The following is a 22,213-nucleotide window of genomic DNA, read 5'->3' on the forward strand; positions in this document are numbered from 1 at the left end:
ATCACTCTCAATCCTATTTAGAAAATTCAAAAATACATCTTGGGTTGATGAAAGCTCTTGCTACATTTGCAAAGGCCTTGGCATGCCCTTCTTTGTTCTCCATTTTTCTGTGTGTTCTTTTTGCACTGCACTAAGATTCAGTTCACACAAACAGCAAGTGAAATGGAAAAATTGTTCCTGGACCGCATTCCTCAAATAGGAAGGTGTAGGATCATACGGCATAATGCTCACTGATGAAAACATCCCAACACATAAAACACTAAGGGTGAGGCAGGGCTATTAACTTTTGATATCAATGTCTGCAAAATTATCTCCTACTACATAAAATGATCAGTCCAGGAGCAGTTTTATCACCTCACCTGCTGCTCATGGGAACTAAATATAAGAAAGGATTAAATGAACAGATGGAACAAGTTTGGTATGCTGGAGTGAGTACACTGAACAGATATTCCATCAGATCAAGTTATATATGTTTTTACTGGAAATATTCTATATAATATCTTATTTGCACAAACCCTACAGCAGTTTACAAGAACATCAAAGGCTGTTCTTGTCTTTGCGAGGAAAGGAAGGCTGGAGGGTGGGCCTTAGGCACAGAGAGTTTGATCAACATCCTACATTGTAATAATGAAAACTGAATACCTGTATGCTTAAAATACAGTTTTTTAAAAAAAATTCTTAGGGGAAAAAGTACTGTACTCTGAAGAAGAGGAAACACAAAACAGCCCAAGGCAAAGGTGGAGGCTGCTTAGTGGCTATGAAAGGCTGACTATTTGTGCTGGAAGAATGGAAAATCAGGGGAAATGCGAATGAATGGAGTATTCTTGAAAAGGGCATTGTTATCTGAAAGGAACCCTAAATGGGAATATTCCAGATCATGACATTTGCTCTTAATGTTTATAGTTGCTGTGGTTGGTACATTTACATTCCACCCTTCTTCTAGTAGGTTCAAGGCAGTGTATATTGTTTTCTTCCTCACTTTATCCCAACAGCAACACCTTTGTGAAGTAGGTCAGTCTGAGAAGGAGAGACAGGCTTCTTACTTATGTCTCACTTAGGACCTGAACTTGGATCTTATAGGTCCCCTAACTACTACACCATACTGGCTCAATATAATAACAACTTACATCATTTTCACACAGCACCCTTTCATCAGAGAATGACCATAGAATATAGAAAATACCAGTCTCATGATCTACAAATACAGTGGTGCGTTGCCAGACAATGTTAATTCATTCTGCGAAAATTGCTGTCTTGCGAAAACATTGTCTTGTGAAATGCGGTTCCCCATTGGAATGCATTGAAATCTATTTAATGTGTTCCAATGGGAGAAAAAATTGTCGTCTTGCGAAAACCGTCCATAGAAAACATAGTCTTGCGAAACACGGTTCCCCATTGGAATGCATTGAAATCTATTTAATGCGTTCCAATGGGGGTGAAAACCATCTTGCGAAGCATCAGTCTAAAAAAAACACCATCTTGCGAAATGCAGTTCCTCATTGGAATGCATTAAAATCTATTTAATGTGTTCCAAGGCGGAAAGAAAAACATTTTGCGAAGCATAGACAAAGCAAAAGCAAAGCAAAGCAAAGCAAAGCAAAGCGTGCTGCTTATATACCGCCCCATAGCGCTTCAATCACTCTCTGGGTGGTTTACAATTTAATTATGCAGGCTACACATTGCCCCCCCCCCCGCGAGCTGGGTACTCATTTTACCGGCCTCGGAAGGATAGAAGGCTGAGTCAACCTTGAGCCAGCTACCTGGGATTTGAACCCCAGGTCGTGAGCACAGTTTTAGCTGCAGTACAGCGGTTTAACCACTGCGCTACATTGTCTTGCAAAAATCATTCATTGGAAAAACCGTCTTGCAAAGCGCAACAGCGATCGCAAAAAAACCATCATCTTGCGGATTAATCATCCCGCGAGACAATCGTCTTGCGAGGCACCACTGTAAAGGAAATCAGGCCTAAGTTTCTAAGGATATATTTGAATGCAGGAATAAATGTGAATTAAAAATTAAAATTATCTGTAATAATGAAGTGACTTATTTCCAGAGACCGGAAAGATCATTTGTTGTTCGACATCTTTCTTAAAATAAATAAATCTAGGTCTATAGCATAGAGATAGACATACCATAAGTCTCTGTAGCTGCGTAACCAGCAAATACTCTATGTAACAGCTTTAGACTCTCATTACTCCAGACAACACATTTTAGTTTCCAGCCTCTTCAAAATAAAAATTTCTAAAACAACTTTGAAAGACCTGTGAGTCTTCAAATGTCACTAGACTACAACTCACACCATCCGTGGTAGCCAGGGCTGATCTCTCAGAGTTATGGTTCAATATTTAAAGGACCCCTAAGTCCTTCTCTGTTCCATAATGTTTACACTTTATTAAAATATCTGTTTATATTTCATGTTACAACAATTACATTCCGTCTTTCCTTCCAAAAGTTTAGAACCCTGGCTACCTGCATGGTGCTCACCTTATGTTATTCTCAGAGAAGTGTACGTGTGACCAGTCCAAGCACATGCAGTAAGTGCATGCCCAGCAATTAACTCTGGGGCTCCCAGGTCCAGGCCTAATATTTTAACTACCACACCAGGCCTAGTCATAGATTTGCTGCATAGATGAAATTTTGTCATATAATTATGTTATGCTTATAGTTTTTTAAGGTTTCGTTATACTCTATGTCTGAGGGCATTTTTCTCTATTGACTGCTGTCAAAGGAAAATCCCCTGCTGGCATAGCGCTGTGGGATTGTCTCTAGTGTCCATGTCAAGTTTCAGAGCCAAAGCGACACAGAGCTGTATTTGCCACCGGCACTTGTTTCCCATTGTCATGGTTTTCCCATTACTGTCTAATATGGTCTTCATTTCCATCCACAAAAGAAATCCCTCTCACACGTCTTTTAGACGCAGCTGAATTTCAGTCTTCACCATAAATTCTAAACATGTAAGAGACAAAAAAAAAAGCCCTCATCAAAATGAGAAGTGTGTGTTGACAAGCGTGATGAGCATCAGCCCTGGCTGTGGAAACATGTCTTAAGAGAATTGCTCACTTTGTGGAACCAGGCTGCCTTGTGGTGGGTGTACTGATTAATTTAATTCTAATTAATTCTGTAATCTCAAGATGTTCCCAAAAATCTGTGCAAAGCTGTCAAGGTGGAAGCATGGAAGGTGACAGAGAGACAAACTAAAGACTGAGTTCATGGGTTTCTGTCTATTTATCTTAGCAGTGGGGCAGGGGTGAGGGGGTGGGGTATCAGCAGTGGTGCCAGCCTGCAGGACTCTGATACCACCTTCTGGCATTTCTGTACTTGCCAGATGTGCACAGCTCTTGGTTAGTCTTGTTGAGACTTTCCCTGTACTTGAATAAATGCCTTCCAAGGGTCAATAATCCGGGATTAAACTCCAAGGCAAGTCCAACAGATTTTGCTACCTGAGGCACAGCAGCCAGTTATGCACACACACAGCCAGTACATAAAACCCAAAGTCAGCAAAGTTATTTTGCACCTAAAGAGGAAAAAAGGGACGTGGTGGCGCTGCGGGTTAAACCGCTGAAGCCTCTGTGCTGCAAGGTCAGAAGACCTGCAGTTGTAAGATTGAATCCATGCAATGGAGTGAGCCCCTGTCGCTTGTCCCAGCTCCCACCAACCTAGCGGTTCGAAAGCATGCAAAATGCAAGAATGCAAGTAGATAAATAGGTACCACCTCGGTGGGAAGGTAAACGATGTTCCGTGTTTGGTCACGCTGGCCACGTGACCACGGAGGATTGTCTGTGGACAAATGCTAGCTCTATGCGTGGGAAACGGAGATGAGCACCACCCCCTAGAGTCAGACACGACTGGACAAATTGTCAAGGGGAACCTTTACCTTTTAACCTAAAGAGAAAAATCCCACAAGCAACTCTTTCCCTACCTGGCAATAAAAACACAGTCAAAAGAAATGAATGAACCAACAAACCACTGGCTTTCATCAAAACCAAACTCTGGTCCCTTACTCTGTCTGATGGCAGGGTTGATCCTCTCAGATTCTGTCTTAGACTTCCATAGGCAAAGATAGCTGGCTAAATATGATTGCAAGAGGAAAACAGAAGAAAAGGAGGATACAAAACAAACTACCTGTTTAAAAAAGGTGATATCCCAGTGAAAGAATATATATTTGTATCCCTTTTCTTTTCCCAGGAGTATTTCCCCTCCCATTTTCATCCTGACTATAACCCTTATTTTATTTTAAATGTTTTTACCCTTTCTTTCTCCTTAAAATGAACTAAGGAACATACATCATTTAAAAAATGACAGGTTACCCACCTGTAATTGTAGGTCTTCAAGTGGGCCTCTGTGATTCACAAACTGGATGATTCGCGCCTGCACAGAGACTCATCAGAAGATTCTAGAGCTTCTGCAGTAGCAATAAACACATTAGAATAAGACCCTCCATGCCCGTGTAAGTACCTTGGCGCCAAGCATCCCTTTTCAGTCGTGTCAATCACCACTTAATAGTAAGCAGAAATGGTGTGACAGAGGGGAGGACAGTCTAGGATGCATGACAGTCTAAAGTAAAAATATTATATTTGTTTAGCTGACAATTATAGTAAAAGAAAATGAAATAAAAGGAATCAAGAGTAAGCTCTTTTTCACTTCATCCACAGAAGCAGAATGGAGAAATAGGCTCTCAAGGCGGCGCTTGAAAGAAACTGAAAGGGGACGCTTGGCGCCAAGGTACTTATACGGGTGGGGTGGGGTTTATTCTAATGTGTTTATTGCTACCGCAGAAGCTCTAGAATCTTCCGATTAGGCTCCATGCAGGTACCAATCACCCAGAGTGTGATTCACAGAGGCCACGAAGAAGAACAATATTTAAAACTAAAAACAGTAAGTATGAGATAGATTAGACTACGACAAAGCAGCCAATCCAGGATTAGCCAGTGAGTTTCATGGTTAAGAGGAGACTTAGCCTCTAGGTCTCAATCTCCAGTCCAGCACTCTTATCTCTTATACCTCACCAATTTAAACAGCAACTCAATGATAGAAATATTCTGTGTACCATATTAGCTAGGTAGTAGAGATACAATGAATTCCTCTGCTGCATTAAAAGCATTCAGGAGGTTCTTATATGAGATAATTTATTCCAGCCTTCTCCAAACTGTTGTCCTTCAGATGTTTTAGACTACAGCGTCCATCATTCTTAGGTTGGTTCAGAGGATAGGAGCTGAGGTCAAATACATCTGGAAGGTAACAGAGAAGGCTGTTATATTCCAGGAGATCTGCAAGAAAATGTTGCAGGGTAGCCTCATCTGCTCCCGAACATTGCCATTCAGGATTGCTGGCTGCCTCCCTCCTCCTAGCTATGCCATCCTTCAGGACATCACTCTCCTGTGAAGGACTGACAGCTGTCAAAACCATTAAAAGCTGCTTTCAGGGGAAGAATTTAGATATTTCACCATCCCAACCAATACTTGTAAAGTTTGTTCCAGTGATCATAGTGCCAACACTGGGAGGCATGAAAGGAGTCTGTCCAAAGATTGTGAAGACTGTGAACATATTCAGGTGTCCCCTGGGCAATGACAGTATCCTCTTTGCTGATTCACTGGATTGCTTCCAACAAGAATGAAGAAGTGCCAGCATTCAAAAAAGGAGTTATTGTGGTGCTACAATTATAAAGAAGTAACTCTCTTCAGTTTCTTGAAAATAACCAGACTAGTTATGTTTTACTTACTTGGAAACATTGGGAAGCTACAAGTCACTGCCATCCAAGCCTTTGTTGCAATAACTTTAGCATTATTTGCTTGCATGGGAAATTAGAGCAATGGTCCTATTGTTGCCGCACTCCTTGAAATTTCCTTTCTGGGGGACTGGAAGTGTATTGTTCGTTGCTAGTCTATGGGTCCTTGTTTTCTTTTCCATATTTATTGGCATATTCTTGTTAGAATTTTGACACATTCAGTCTCTGTGACTTGAAATAGTTTTATCGGTATTCTGTCTACTCCTGATTATTTATCCTTAATAGGCTTCAGTCTAGATGGACAGGGTATTAAATAAATAAATAAATAAATAAATAAATAAATAAATAAATAAATAAATAAATAAATAAATAAATAAATACATACATACATACATACATACATACATACATACATACATACATACATACATACATACATACATTCTTCTTAATGCTTTCAGAAAAGCTTTCACTTTACTTTCTAGAATTCCTCGTTCTACATCATAGGACTTCATCTGCTGTTCTTTAATCTCTTCTGTACAAGTATTCAGTGTATTGTTTCTACCTTCTCTTTATTTTCTCCTGGTCAGATAGCGTGCTTCTCTGTTGGTCTTTCAGATTCCTAATATAGCCATTCAAAATCTTCAGTGGGTCCAAAATGCTGCAGCAAAATTGCTGAGCACAGCCAGTTGTAATGAGAAAAGAAATTCTTCACTACAACAGCTTCACTATCAATGTATTCCCAGGCAAATTTAACGTGTTGGCTATCCTACAAAGCCTACATGGCTGGGTACATGATATTTGAAGGAACATACAGTATCTCACCATATAAGCCTGCATGGGTCTTAAGATTTTCAGGAAACCTTTCTTTCTGTACCATGAGTCTCAGATGCACATTTGGTGACGACACCAAAGAGGGCTATCTTGGTGGCCGCTCCCAAGCTGTGGAATTCCCTTCTGAGGAAAGCTAGGTTGACCCCTTCCCCAGCCAAATACATTACCACTTAGACAAGCATATGGCCACTGCTCACCTGATGAGGAAAGGCCTTTTAACAGAGGGGTTGTGGTTTTTTTGAAAATGGGTTTACGTTTTCAATTAACTTAGTGTTTGTTTTAATATGACAATCCACATGGTAGAACTTCAGTCTTGTGAGTTATTGTTTTCTTTAGCTGCGTCTGTTTTTTACATTTATGTTGTAAACTGCTTTGTATCCCACAAGGGAGAAAGAGGCAATACAGAATAAATAACAAAATTGTGAAAAGGGGGTATTTATAAGTAGCTAGTTCGTTGTAAGTATTCCAGATGAAAGTTTCATCAGAACCTTGTTTAACTTCCAGATGACTTCCCAACCTTTATTTTACTATCTCTTTTCCCCAGCCCCTATCCAATGCAGAGTAGTGTTGCTCCAACTCTGTGGCCTTTTAGCACTGGTGATGCATGACTAACTTGCACTCACCTGGAAACAAAAGTAAAACAGTGTTTTAGCACAGCACTTAACATAAGGCTATTTTCTTCATAACTTATTCCTTTCATGGTGATTTGTTTTAAAACAGTCTTGATTCAAATGCATTAGATTACATTTTTTTTTTAAAAAATTAAACTATAGTGTTTTATTGCAATAAGGGCATTAATACATATCGAAAGATAAAACTGGCTATGGGGGAAGGGTTCATGCAAGAGGACACTAAGAGCAGTGGATACACAGGGAAAAGAGTGCTGAGAGCTATGACACAAGCAGCAAGTATGACAATGGATTGCATAGGACTGCATAGACCTTTCCTTCTGCCAAGTGCCCCAATAGTCAGAAATGCAGGAAGTTATATTTTTGGATGGCAAGTCCCGGAATACCCAAATCAGCATGGCCGCCCTGGTCAGACCATTCATAATAGCTGGGTTTCCTGATTACTTCAATTCTAGCAAAGGCTTTTACGGAAGCAAAACTGGAATATCTGCTGTTTGTAACTGTGATCATTCATCTCAATGACTTTCGTATCCTATAATAAACCTAATTCCGCAAGGCCAATGAGCCAGTAGAATATTTTCTTTCTCAGTTCAGTATCCAGGGCAATAAGAAATTTCTCCCTACATTTCCCCCCTGCCCACACCTCTTATTTCACAGATCTATTTATACAGCTCCCATTAGCCGTGCTGAAACTCCAACCACTGGGAGCCTCCTGCCAACGAACCAACGATATTTAGTCATTTTTCATGTCGTCTATCTATACATTTTTAAATACAGGTTTCGAGGCCGTTTGTGTGCCACAAAATTGGAAGCTATTATTCAAGAATGAAGACGGGAAGTGACAGGTATTCCCCAGTATCAAAAGAACAACAATCTCACTACAGTACCTCCACCATCCTTATTTACTGCAACATCATCAGAGGAACAGGAAGGAGAACAATACAAAGAAAGAAACTTCCAGCACAAGAGCCATGATTATCCTTAGGCAGAAGGCAGAGACTCCACTTTCTGACTGATCTGGGAAGTATCAGTCTAGATGAACATGAAGCCTGATGACTCCTAAACAGGCAATTACAGCAACGATTGAATTAAGCCATTCATCACTTGTGCAGATGTATCAAACTACTTCTTTTACAGCTGTTACAACAAAGAAAGGAGAAGAAGGGGGTCCCAGGTTTCTCAATCCCACCCCATCAGAAGCCGGCAGTTTAAGTCCCATCTATGTTTTTCTGCAGAAGTTCTCCATCACCCTTGAATCAATATGGACTTTTCTAAGACACAAATTTATTTCTGCAGGATTGATTGATATTCCATCCTATTGAGAACCATGACAGATGGGTTGTGTTCAGACCTCTATGCATTTTAAAATTGCATTTACACTTGCTAAACAAACACAAGCATCTGAAACAAAGCAGTTTCTCTTTTTATGGTCTGTTCCTTCTATGAACACTGTGCTTCAAAAACACTGTTGGGAGCCTTTGTCTAGTTTTAGCTTCGAACCTGCTGAGTTCTCCCAATATATATTTTGTTTTAGCCTAGCTTTTGCTAGCCTGACAAAAATGCCACAGATTCCCTTTATTTATTAACTAAAAATCAAGTCACAAATGGGAAGCTCTACAGCTACTCTATATGCAGTCCTCTGACTTTCTCACTTAGCAACATGTAATGTAATGACCTGTAACCTTGTTCAATTTTTGCTGCAGCAAGTAAAGTGAGGTTGCAAGACAAATACTCCACTGTTCCACGGTCTGAAGATCTTATTACTGCTTTAACTGTCCTAGAATGTACAGTTTGTAGGTGCCCATTTCAAGCAGATTTTTGGACATTAAGCCATTCTAGGTGCCAATTTCAGGTAAATTTTTGGATATTAAGTCATTTTGCTAAGAACATGGAAATATTATTTTTGGAATTACAACTCCTGGAAGTCCACTGCTGAACATATTGTTAGAATATTCTTCCTCATGTTGCTTGGAAATTTATTTTTGGGGGTGTAATTCAGTAGTAAAGCACCTGCCTTTGATGCAGAAACGTTGTCCTTCAATTTTGTAGTATCTCTCAATACAACTAGGGGGGAAAATACTGCCTTTAATGTCATCAAGGATCTGCTACCAGTCAGTGTCAACAAAACTAGACTAGATGGGCCAGGGGTCTGACTCAATATGAGGCAGCTTTCTAAGAACTTGGCAGTTCAGGTCCTTCTCTCTGGAACAAAGGAAAACAAGGCTGCTCTCCCATGAGTGGGACAGTACTTCAAACATTTGGAGAACAATTGTGTTGTGAGCTTGGTTTTTAAGTCCCTTTTCCATCAAACGCTTAGGCACTCACTACACAATCCTAAAGGCTGTGTCTACATGGTCAATGTGATATCATGCGTAGGGCCCTGGTCAGCAGCTAGTCTGGTAGACAGCCACTTTAAGGTGGGATGCCACCTCCATCCCCAAATCAATGTCCCATTTTCAAAGCCACAACTCTGTTGCCTCTGCAATGAAGTGAGGTGGAAGGAGTCTGGAACGCCAACTTGCTGTTATTTTAAATAAAACATTAAAGTACATGGACATAGGAAATTCTCATTAACTTAGAATATCTATATGAGTCTCTTGCATTCAATGCATAGGGCCCCTTCCTCATTAGTCCTGGATGCTCAGCGGCCCAGGGTACAGGGTGTCCAGCAGGTGCACTGGCTACAGGACATGCAGTTAGGTCAGCAGGTATATTCCATTCAGTTGCTTTTTTCTTTAAGAACAATCAGATATAACATACTGAAGACTGAAGCTACTATGCTATTGAACCCTGGCAGAGGTAGTAATGTGGGATTGTCTGCTCCAGTCACTGCACAAACAATGGACTGTGAAGTCACTAACCATGATCTCCATCACCTCTTTAATCACGGGAGAGACTGAGGCTGCTGTATCAGACCGATGCCAAGGCAAATCCTCCCAATTTGGTTTCTGGTTCAAATGGTACAGTAGCTTCCCCTTCTTCAGACATTCTCATTCCCATGATTATAGAGACAATGGGGAGAGGCAGAACTAGCATGGTCCCATAAATGCACGTGGGTTCCTTTCATACACTATAACTTATGATTGAATAGGACTTTAGTGAGCTCAGATCACACACCTGACTCCATGCCTGAATGGGTATGAAAATCAGGGTCTTGACCTGCTCCTTAAACTGACATTGTAATCATTCCATCACAATGAATTTCTTGACATCATAATCTCGTAGAGTAAGGGGGCAAGACTATACAATCAGGGTTCTGTGCAGGGTTCTGAGAGTACCTGACAAAAAAAACATACCTCATCTCCTTCTCCTCCAATAATCGTGTTAAGTTTCCAAAAAAAATATTACAAGCAATTACAATGACAGGTAAAGAAGCTGAGAACTACAGAGACAATACATACATACATACATACATACATACATACATACATACATACATACATACATACATACATACATACATACATACATACATACATACATGCATGCATGCATGCATGCATGCATGCATGCATGCATGCATGCATGTATACATATATGACAAAAATAATAACAGACGGATGTATGAATTCCTTTGCTTAAAAAAGAATGCTCCAATGTTAATAAATTCTGAGCATTCTTGACCATTGATGAATGGTGCATACCAATTTAAATTACTTTGTTTCAGTTCTCCACACTATGTTTTTCTAAGTATTAATTGTGTGCCATTAAGTCAATTCTGACTTATGGCAACTCTTTTCAGGGTTTTCTAGGTACAGAGTTATTTAGAAGTGGCCTACCATTTCCCTTCCCCTGGGGGCACTTGGGACTGTGCAGCTTGCCCAGGTCCATACAAGCTGGCCCTTCTTGCACAGTGGAGAATTGAAATTCTAACCTCTGGCTCTACAGCCAGACACCTAATTCACTGAGCTACTTGCACGTAAAATAAAACATATGTCCTTTGACTCCATGGAGTCTTGAGGAAAATCTCTTTCAAAATCTGTTTTTTCCTTGAGGAAAACTGGAGACTTGGGGAATTTTCTCTAAGTGCAAATACTACGGTCAGAAGAGGGTTTTTCTTAGTACAGGAGAAACAGACAAAAGATAAAATCACTTCTTCTTGCTTGTTCTGATATCTATCAGCAACCCAACTGATGTAATTTCCATTCTTTTAAAAAAACTCAAACATATATGAAGAGACATTTATTATCACATTCATATTTTCACTAAAAGAAAAGAAGGAGGAGAAGAAGGAAGGAATAGGTGTGCAAAGCGCTCTGAGAAACAGACGAAAATGTGCATGGTACTATACAGATGAGAGAGACCCATGGCGATGCCCATCCATGGTACTGATGCAAAGAAAACTCACAGAGTTCTGACTCCTGTCCTCTGAAGATGCCGACCACAGAGACTGGTGAAATGTTAGGAAAACCTTCAGAACACGGCCAAACAGCCCAGAAAACCCACAACAACCATCAGAAAGAAAACTACTGGCTAAGAGAAGTGGGGATTTAGAGAGGCGTGAAGTGAGAAAAGAGAAAAAAGGAAGAAGTAGAGGTAGATGAGAACAGTGCACCAAGAGACCTGGGACAAATCACTACTATACTGACATGAGGAAGGAAGCAACAGAAGCACCATGGAGAGGGGAAAAGAGAGAGAAAGGATGTTTAAGAAAAATGGGGGTGAAGAGAGAAAATCTGCTAACAGAACGTGTGCTGAAAATGGAAGCCCATTCTAAAAGGTGACAAAATGTGATTTCAGGGGTGATATAAAAATGCAGCTCTCTTGAATTTATAAACATCTAAAAATGTACATCCTTGTTTTAAGAGCTGTTAAATAAGAGCCACATTTCAGCAACCCCTCTGTTAATTTCAAGCCAGTTATCGATTCACATTGCCTAACCATTTTTTCTTTTTTTCTCTTCTCTACCCTAAGCAGCACTGTTGCCTTCATTTTCATTTCATAACAGAGGGTACAACAGATGATTATGTTCCACCCAAGAACACAAGATGGTTGTATTTCAGTGGCAGCTTGTGTTGTTTTGGATAGATTTCACAGACTTACCCAGAGGTGCCTACTTGTCTGGTTTAATTATAAGACCCATAATTTTAAGAGTTTCTAGGTGCCTGAAATTACAAGAAATCTGCTATAAGATGATGAGGAGTTTGGCTTTCTTATAATAAATATTAAATTTAGAATTCTGTGTTGCACAGGGGGATGCGTAGAGTTACATGCAGTGCATACGAAAGGATTGTAAGTAAAGGTGTAAACATGAAACTCTCCTTAAAAAAAACAGGACTGATGCAACCTCGTGGCTTTTCAGAAATTTGTCCTCGACCTGTGCTTTTAAAATATTTGCAGTATGCAATCAACATTTTTTTCCTCTACTCATTCACCTGCTGCAACTATTGTTATAGAATGTAACAATGTTGAGTGCAAAAGAACAAGAAAAGGGAAAGCACAGATAACAGGAGAAAAGTGAAGAGAGATTAATCTTAAGTGTCTCTAATATTTTATTATGCACAATGCATTTCAGAATATAATTTTCTTCCTCAGGGGCATTTGAAATAAAAATGAAAAGCAAGAAAAACAAAATTATTTTTTTAAAAAAAAAAACCCTGAAAATAGACGTATTTATATGGACAAAAACAAGAAAGGGGCTTGCTGTACCCTGAAGACTAACAAGTTTCATCTGGCATAATCTGTTAAGGATGCAGCCTACTTCTTCATATGCCACTTAGCAAATTCATCAGTTTCATTATACACAAACAAAAACTTATGGTCCAATCCCACCGTGAGCATTCTTGGCATATAAACACTGCATGTAGATAGAGCAGTTTATCCCTTGTGTACAGCCTGCAGAATTTGTACTTACTTGCTTTTAATTTTTATTTCAAAGGCCCCGGAGAAAGGAATTTATATTCTAAAACACAACAGTGGGCTTAATAAAACATTATGAGCGCTTCAGTTTTGAAACAGCTTCTCTGTTCAGTTTTGTACTACAGCCAATGGGTCCGATTCAAAAGTCGCATCCATGGTGGTGCTGAGGATTAATAATTGAACTTTGCATAAAGTCATCAATGTCTTTTTGCATACTGCTTTTCTCCAACTACAGTACATGATAAACATAATGAACAGGACCTCATGGTGCTGCCATGGCAAATAAACAAGAATACAAACATTGCAGAACTCCCCAGGACACTGAGTCTTTTGAGTCTTTTAGTTTTCATATGCAGAACGACAAAATCTCCTTTCTAACAACACATCTCGCCCATCTTGAGTGTACAGTGGGGTCTCTACTTAAGAACGTCCCTACTTAAGAACAATTCTACTTAAGAACAGCTCCGTTTGCTAAATTTTGCTTCTACTTGAGAACAGAAATCCTAGATAAGAACAGGAAAAAAAAACTTTCCTGCTCTTTTTTTAACCTTAGGTCATCTTAGGTTAAAAAAAATTCTCTCCCTAGTGGTAGAGTACGTATTAACCAGCTTTGCATTAGTTCCTATGGGAACTAATGCTTCAATGTACGAACGCACCTCTACATAACAAAAAAAACAGCCAGAACGGATTAATTGGTTTTCAGGCCATTGCTTCAAAATTAGCTTGGTCAGAAGTGCTTTTAACACTGTTCCCTGACCTAAGAAAAAAAGAAAAAATATCCCCCTCTAGTGGCAGAAGGCGGAATAGCAGCTTCCCATTAGTTTCTATGGATGGAAAAGAGCAGATACCGATTAAATGGTTTTCAATGCATTCCTATGGGAAATGCAGATTCTACATAAGAACTTTGCCACTTGAGAACCACCTTCCAATATGGATTAAGTTCTTAAGTAGAGACCCCACTGTAGTGTAAGCACCTCTAATTCAGTATGTCAAGAAACCACAAGAGCAACCCTCAAAAATTAAAAACATTACATGGATGTAGGTTGGTATGTTTCTAGAACATTTTACATCTTGTCTTACAGTGTGAGTACAAGAGGGGGTGGGGGGATGCAAATATATTTGAGATGAAGTTGGACCTGAGAGGTCAGGTTTCCTTGAGTCAATTTGCTTCAGCTGTGCACACAAGAGCCAGGAAAGAAAATGAAGGGGGACTGATACTCAGGTTTGTTTGCAGCTTGTTAACTGTTTAAACTTCATGACCCCATGGACCAGAGCACGCCAGGCCCTCCTGTCTTCCACTGCCTCCCAGAGTTGGGTCAAAGTCATGTTGGTAGCTTCGATGACACTGTCCAGCCATCTCGTCCTCTGTCGTCCCCTTCTCCTATTGCCTTCCCACTTTCCCAACATCAGAGTCTCTTCCAGGGAGTCTTCTTTTCTCATGAGATGGCCAAAGTATTGGAGCCTCAGCTTCAGGATCTGTCCTTCCAGTGAGCACTCAGGGTTGATTAGGTGTGTCATATTCAACACACAGATGATAACTTTCCCATGCATATCCTTCCAATCACATGGTCCCACATTTGAAAGCCCTTCATAGACTATAGTAAAAAATGGGGGAAATTAGCATGGCTACTGGCAAGGGACGTGGTGGTGCCATGGGTTAAGCCACAGAAGCCTCTGGGCTGCAAGGTCAGAAGACCAGCAGTCGTAAGATCGAATCCATGCGACGGAGTGAGCTCCCATTGCTTGTCCCAGCTCATGTCAACCTAGCAGTTTGAAAGCATGTAAAAATGCAAGTAGATAAGTAGGTGCCACTTCACTGAGAAGGTAATGGTGTTCCGTGTCATGACCATGGAAACTGTCTACGGACAAAACGCTGGCTCTACAGCTTGGAAACGGGGATGAGCACCACGCCCTAAAGTCAGACACAACTGGACTAAATGTCAAGGGGAACCTTTACCTTACTAGATTTTGGAGGTATAGTTTTTTAGAAGTAACTTTTCCCATACTAGAGTTAACTAAAAGCAAAATTCGGTAGCACGTTAGAATAACGTTTGTAAAACTGAGAGCCTATTAAAAGATACAACTCTTCCAAATTTTAGGAAAGGAATAGAGGGCATACGCGGCAAAACACGTATTATTTGCAGTGCGCCGTTAGTCCGCCACAGCAAAAACAACGTAAGACCCTTTGGGTACTTACAAAGTTGTATTTGGATCTCTGCTTATATAGGCCTTATGCCAAAGAAAACTTCCTCGTATTTAAACTGCCACTACCCTTGTTATTGTTTCTGCTGCTGCATTATTACTACCATGGCTACTTTTCCTTTAAGAGTAGCCGACAAATAGCAGCAATATTAGTAAAACAGTTTGTCTCTCCCTCGACGCGAATGAACCTCATTTAGACCAACTAACGGCCAAAAGATCCGACAAAAATATCTACCCTTTCACTTTCTAGGGCGCCTATTCCTGAGGTTTCCGTACAGCCCCTGTTCCTAAACTGCAAGAGGAGAAGCGGCGGCGGCGGCGGCGGCAGCGCCACAACTCTCCCAGTCCTAGACGTTTCGGCCCTTCCAAGCATGGCTCTGGGGACTGTCATGCGTGAGGGAGGGAAAACGGGGAGAAGGGAAAGGTGAGGGCCGGAACACCCCTCACCAAGATGGCCGCGGCGGCTGCCGGAGTGACGCTTCCGCCAACTCAGAGGCTGCTGCCTACGTGGCTGTCCGGCGCCTGAGCAAAGAGGGCGGCGGAAGAGAGAAAGGGGACTGTGCGTGAGCCCCGTCCGTGGAAGGTGGAGGGCGGGAAGGAGAAAATGTCGGAAAAACGCCAAGACAGCCTGAGCGTGGCTCAGCAGGTGAGGCGAGCGGAGCGTTGCCTGAGCAACCGGCGGGCGACGGGGGGGGGAAGGGAGGAGGAAACGTGGGTAGAGCAAGGCGGCTGTCTAGGGGCGGTCCCATAAATGGGCCAGTGTTGGGGTAGGTGGGTGGGAGACGGAATCCTGGGAGGAGTGAGGGCAAGCGCTGCCTCTCTTGGGGGATAATAGTGGGATTCTGGACTGTACCGAGAGGGTTTACAGTTTAACCCTGTATGTGTTCTAGGCTGGTTAAGACAGCGCTGATAAAGAAGCCGATATTGAACTACAGCTGCCATCATGTTTCACCACTGTCTAGGCTGGCTGTGGCTGATGGGAATGGGAGTAGGAGTTCATCTGGTGGGCTACGGATCTCAAACTCTTTGAGTGGAGACAGAAAGCCTAGCACAGCTCTCCTCAGTCACGAATTCATTCAGCAACTTGTTTTATTCTCCAAAGCTCCTTTTTCTAGGATGGAGCCATAAGAGCCACTGGAGTGTGTAGTGGTGGCTAGTGTCAGAAAGGTTGTGGGTGCTTCTTGCACTGGCTGCTCTTTGTCTAGTAGGATTTGGGCCCCTGTGTAGTTCTTCTGACTTTTTTTTTTCCAACAGATTTAGGGGGAAAACATTAAAAAGGTAAGAAGTGGAGGGAAACAAAAGAATCAGAAAAAAGTTGAGAATAGTACAGTAATCGTAGACAAATTCCATGAATGAAAGAGGGCACTTGCATAATAAAAGTTTCATCTGGCAGCATCTTTGGACTAGGGAGACTTAATTTAAAAAGGTAACTTCAGCATGAAGCTCATAGTGACCCTGGTCGAATTACAATCTCTCAGACTAACACACTGTACAAAATAACATTGGCAAGAGAGGGAGAACCTATTTGATGCCTCAAGCTCTTTAGAACAAAGGTAGGACATAAATGTAATATACATCATACTGGTCTAGTTCATAGGATTATAGGAGAGACTGCTAAACTAATGTATGTATGACACTTTTATTAGGGAAATCACCATGAGAGGCAGAACTAATGGCATTTGTGAGAGGTGCATGCTGTAGAAAGGAAAAGAAAGAAAAAGTCTCATACAGAGTAGGTGTTAAATGCTTCTATTCAGATTTTTGGTATTACAGATTTATATAAAGGTAGACTGGAAATGTAGAACCACGGGGATGAAGTTTTTCTGGAGTAAACGACTGTGATTTTGCTTACATGGAAGAGGTCTGGCTGAGTTCAGTGGACTGAAAATAGCAAGTGACAGCATGCTGCAAAGGGTAGGTGTGGAATGCCGCAGTGACTTACAGACTCTCTAGAAAAAGTGGCAGTGAATTGAATAAATTGTGTGGGCAATTTGTGGTCCTCCAGATGTTTTCTGACTAGAGTTCCTGTTTCTTTTACTTTGGCGCTAATGTGTATTTCAGGCTAGCAGATGCAGAGAGGTAGTTGTTTCCTAATCCTGGATTAAATGACATTCCTTTGGGGGATATAGTTGGACAAAGCTCATTCATAAGGTCACCATAATTCAGAGACAACTTGATGGCACATAATAACAACAGCAGTTAGGTAGAAGTAGTGGATGCTTTTTGGAAGCTAACCAGCAGAGCATGAAGGTATTGTCAATTTATGATTACTATCTGCAGCATATAGTAATTGCAATATAGAAGCCTTTTTAAAAATATATACAAGCCCACTTTTCTTCATGAACTAAATAATAATAATATAACACAAACAGTTCAAGAGCAGAATAAGCTAATGATATAAAAATTCAGAGGTAGAATTTAAGTTTTCTTAACCTATGGTGGCTTGAATCAATCAACTCCATGTTAGAGATAGAGAACCTAAATTCTTCAAATTTGTTGGGCCCCCGCTCCCACCAGCCCTGTCCAGAATGACCAGTAGACAGGGATAATGGTGGTTCTGGTCTAGTAATATTTCAAGGGCCACCGGTTTCCTACTTCTGTCATAGGTTAATCTTATGATTTCTGAATTCTCTACAGTTTTTTGCTTATCCTGAATCTAAGGCCAGTAAGAGCAGGACTGCAGTCGTGTTGTGTACCACCAAATGCATTGTGGAATTCATTTGGTCTTATATATAAATTGAATAAATAAAATAAATAAATATCTGCTTTGGCCTGGGATCAGGCTCCAGGTATAACAGCAGTCCTCTTTAGCAGATATTGGACTGTTAGATTTTTATATGGTTTCTTTTGGCTGTTACTGGTAAAATAGGGACATGGAAACAGTTTTTGTAGAAACAGGGACTACATGGGAGACAAGAATGCAAGTAAAGTGATTCCTGTCAGGTGGGCTTTTTTTGGACGTATCATCTGTTCGTATAATGATGCCCCAAATTTATGGTAGTTCATTGATGGGGAACTAATATGCTCCGAATGTGGACATATTGGAAATTAACGATAGAGTACACCCGATTTGGAAAAAGTGAGAAAAGAACTATTGGAACTTAGAAAAGATAGGCCTAAAGAGAGTTTGATCAGGTCTATGCACAGCACTCCTGCCAACCTAGCAGTTTGAAAGCATGGAAAAATGCAAATAGATAAATAGGTACCACCTTGATGGGAAGGTAACGGCATTCCATGTCTAGTCACTCTGGCCACGTGACCACGGAAACTGTCTACGGACAAAACACTGGCTCCACGGCTTGGAAACAGGGATGAGCAGGACTGGACATTTGTTAAGGGGAACCTTTACCTTTATGCACAGAATTTACTATGATGTTTCAACCTCCATGTGCAGGCTTGCAGGTCAGCAACTCTTCAAAACATTAAAAAGACAGAAACATTATCCCTTATCTGCTGGTTTCCCTTTTCCAGACAACCCTCTGCCCTGAGTGTTCAAAAGAGGTACCCCTACATACACAGCAGTATGGAGTGCTTTCTTTTCACCTCATGTTTCCACCTCGTCTTTATTTCATGGAGGTTCACTCAGCCTCCATGGCAGAGCATTTGATTGGTTGCAAAAGGTCCTGGGTTAACTCTAGTATCCCCAGTTGGAAACTGTTAAAATCTAGAATTCAAAGGATTGTTGCCACTCAGAATAGACTATACTGAGCTAGATGGTCATACAATCTTGGTAGCATGAAGTAGGTACATTTGAATGCAGAGGTTGAAACTGGAGTACTGCAAATGTGGTACAAAAACAGGACAGCCAAGAAAGTGGCCATGTTTGCTGGGGGGTTCTGGGAATTTTCATCCAAAACAGGAATTTTTCCAAGCTCTGGGGAACAGTTAACAGAGCCTTTCCAGTAGAGGTGGGGAGTTATTTGGATGGCACTCAGTCTACTTTCAGAAACTCAGTGGAAGTGATCAGTTAAAACTTTTGGCAATAGTTGTTTATCTTTTCTTCATCGAGAGCCAAACATAGGATAAATAGTGCCTCATCATCGTTACAGCAGTGTTGCCAAGGTATATGACCCAGTCAGAATTTGCAAAAACTAGCAAAGTTAAGCAGTGTCTTGCTGATTTGTATTTACAACAAACAATATCACACTGAATGTTGAAAAGGCAACATACTTTTATGTTAACTGATGGAAGTTCATTTTGTAGTTAGCATTCAAACAGCCTGTAGGACTTTGAAAAAAGATTAAAGGCAGTTAATTGGTTTCTTCTACCCTAGCTGTCTGCATAGAGTATAGGCAAAAACAAGAAACACATATTAAATTGTGCAACTTCAGTTGACACATACTTCAGTTTGCAACCTAGAATAACCGTCCTGTTGGTCCATTCCTGTGGCAGGATCAGTCCCTAGCAGCCAAAAGTGTGCTGAAAGGGAAAGAGGAACAGGGTTTTTTTTTGGGGGGGGGGGTGAGATTGTGGCCCAGAGCTTCGGCCCTGCTGCTGGCATGTGACCAATGTAGCCTCTTAATTTTCGGCCCCACTGGACAGGGTTCTGCCTCTCTTACACGCAAATTCACCCCTCCATGTGCGACTCCACCCCCCTGCACACTAGGTTCCATCATGAGTGGAACCTAACATGATCATTGGGAAAGGCTGTATTTTAAATATGTACAGTAATTAGAATCCTCATCATAATCATATCTCAGAAATAACACCATCAGAACTACAAAAACCAGCAATATTAGTAATAGCATACATACTGTGCCAATATTTAACAGATACTTAGGTTTTCGGTTAAAACCTGTATCTGTTCTATAATACCAATCATTGTTTTTATAATTTTGATTGACTATGACTGGTATTTTGGAATATTTTTGAATAATAAATTGTGTACAGTCAAGTCAACTGAAACTTATGATGACCCTTCTCAGGTTTTTCCAGATATAAAGTACTAAAAAGGGCTTTACCAGTTTCTTCTTCTGGTCGTGTGCTGGTACCATGGAGCTTGCCCAAGGCCTTGCAAGTTGGCTCTTCTCCCAGGAGACACAGTTGAGGAAGTGAACTCCTGAACAGTGTTGAAATCCATGGAATTGCCCAGCCAGCTTTATTTTACCTGGTCAGTTTTGTCCCATCACTGAAGATGCTTTCCAAATTAAATGAATAATCAAAAGACCTCCTTTTAGGTGTAGAGATCCCACCTGTTCCACCTTTGCAGTTGGCTTTGGAGATGTTACCTCTAAGCTTCTTACATACACCACCCCTGCTGCTTAGTTGTTTGGCTTTGATTTCAGTGTGTTCTCTGTGTAATGAGATAATTTGAGACAGTGGTATTGAAAGTGACACATACTGTATGTCTGAGCCAAGAATGGAAGGAAGAATAAATGGACTATTCCTAGGTACCAGGATTTGTTATGAAGAGCCAGAATCAATATCTAAATCAGTGCCTGGGTGACAAGGCACCTGGGTTTTTTGCACTGCTTTCTCTGCACTTAATGTCGTTTCCCCTCATGTTGTTTGGCTCAGCTGTCACTCCCTCTGCCACCCCAACTTGCAAAGGCAGAGTGAAGGATAGCTGTCAGAGTCCTTTGGTGTTTCCTTTGCAACATTTCCAAGCCCTCTTGTCTTTCATACTCATTACCTTTACAATCTGAGGAGTTATACCCACTGGTATGCCTCCTTATGTTGCAAAATCTTCAACTCTAGTTGCTGCAGTTCTTTTCAGCTTATTAAAACTCCCCCTGCTCAGACGCGGTGATGTGTTGATTTAATCAAATGCATCTGCTGACCTGACCAGTGCAACAAAATGTTCACAAATGGGAAATTCTGGGATATAGAACCTCAAGCTCCACTAATCATGAGGAGCCTGGCCTCTGCAGTAGTGTTAGCCTTGGGGAGCAATAGCGCATGGTCTCCTTTGCACAGAAATCTGCCTGCAGTTGTGCTGTGAAAGGGGTTGTTTTCTTCCTTCAGCATTTTTTTTCCCATCCTATCAATATAAATAATGGTAAAAGTGCTAATTCCAGCAGCAGTTGCATTTATTGACTAGTACAATGAAAGCTAATTTTTTAAGCTACACACACACGTAAGGATACATATATAAACGGATAATTTTTGAAACAAATGCATGTCGAATATTAAGAATAGAAACTGACTGAAGGGCTGTTGAAGTGGTGCTCACTGTCAGAACAGGAACATAAGAAGAGCTTTGCTGGATCAGGCCAAGGGCCCGTCTAGTCCAGCTTCCTGTATCTCACAGTGACCCCACCAGATGCCTCTGGGAGCACATGAGACAACTAGATACCAGTCTCCTGATACCTCTTTCCCTGCTCCGGAAAGGTCAAAACATGAAAACAAACCCCAGTTAAGGGTCAGTGAATAAAAGATGGGACTGGTTATAATAACCAGTCTTAGAACTGCAGAGCTGGAAGGGACGCGATGGAGCATAGCCTCTGTCAAGGAATTATAGTGGGGAATTGAACTCCCAAGCTCTAACTCTACAGCCAGATGCCTAAACCACTGAGCTATCCAGCAGTTTTTCTTGACAATGATGAGAAGATATATGGTAGAATATGCATAGATGCTGCAACAATCTGACTATCTCAGTCCTATTTATCAGTAAGTTAAAACATGAGATTGAAGAGAGCTTTAGGTCTGGATGTAGTGATTTCTACATGTCTGGGTAACTTCCTGGGTACACAGAAACATATAATATTGCAAATTAAATTGAAATTGGGGAAAAAACCACCCAGCTTTGCAAGGCCCTATAAGCTTTGAGGAGGTACAGAATGTTGATATGTTGTAGGGCTAAGGGGTGAAGATGAAGGATACCATATTTTTCCGTGTATAAAATGACACTTTCCCCTAAAAAATAGGATTTTCAAGATGACGGACTGGTAGCTGGTCGGAAGCGTTTCCCCGCCACTCCAGTCTGTTTCTTTTTCCTTTTCTTTTTTTGTTTTCTGGTTATTTT

At 41.0% G+C, this 22,213-nt stretch overlaps 1 protein-coding gene and 1 long non-coding RNA gene across 6 annotated transcripts in view; both read left to right on the forward strand.

The window, feature by feature from the left end:
• Window positions 1-22,213, forward strand: part of CCDC167 (coiled-coil domain containing 167) — a 117,798-nt gene that overhangs the window by 45,172 nt on the left and 50,413 nt on the right. For all 5 annotated transcript variants that reach the window (XR_013540407.1, XR_013540406.1, XR_013540405.1 and 2 more), the window contains one exon: window positions 4,653-15,895. Coding sequence is in view for 2 of the 5 variants with exons in the window: in XM_078383037.1 (XP_078239163.1) it covers window positions 15,854-15,895 (42 nt within the window). In the remaining 3 variants the exon portion in view is untranslated. The remainder of the gene's footprint in view (window positions 1-4,652; window positions 15,896-22,213) is intronic.
• LOC144585838 (uncharacterized) lies at window positions 15,915-21,228 on the forward strand. Its single transcript, XR_013540412.1, has 2 exons — window positions 15,915-19,634; window positions 19,716-21,228. It is a non-coding gene; the product is annotated as an uncharacterized LOC144585838 (long non-coding RNA).

Source organism: Pogona vitticeps, chromosome 1 (assembly GCF_051106095.1).
Source record: "Pogona vitticeps strain Pit_001003342236 chromosome 1, PviZW2.1, whole genome shotgun sequence".
Taxonomy (NCBI): Eukaryota; Metazoa; Chordata; class Lepidosauria; order Squamata; family Agamidae; genus Pogona; species Pogona vitticeps.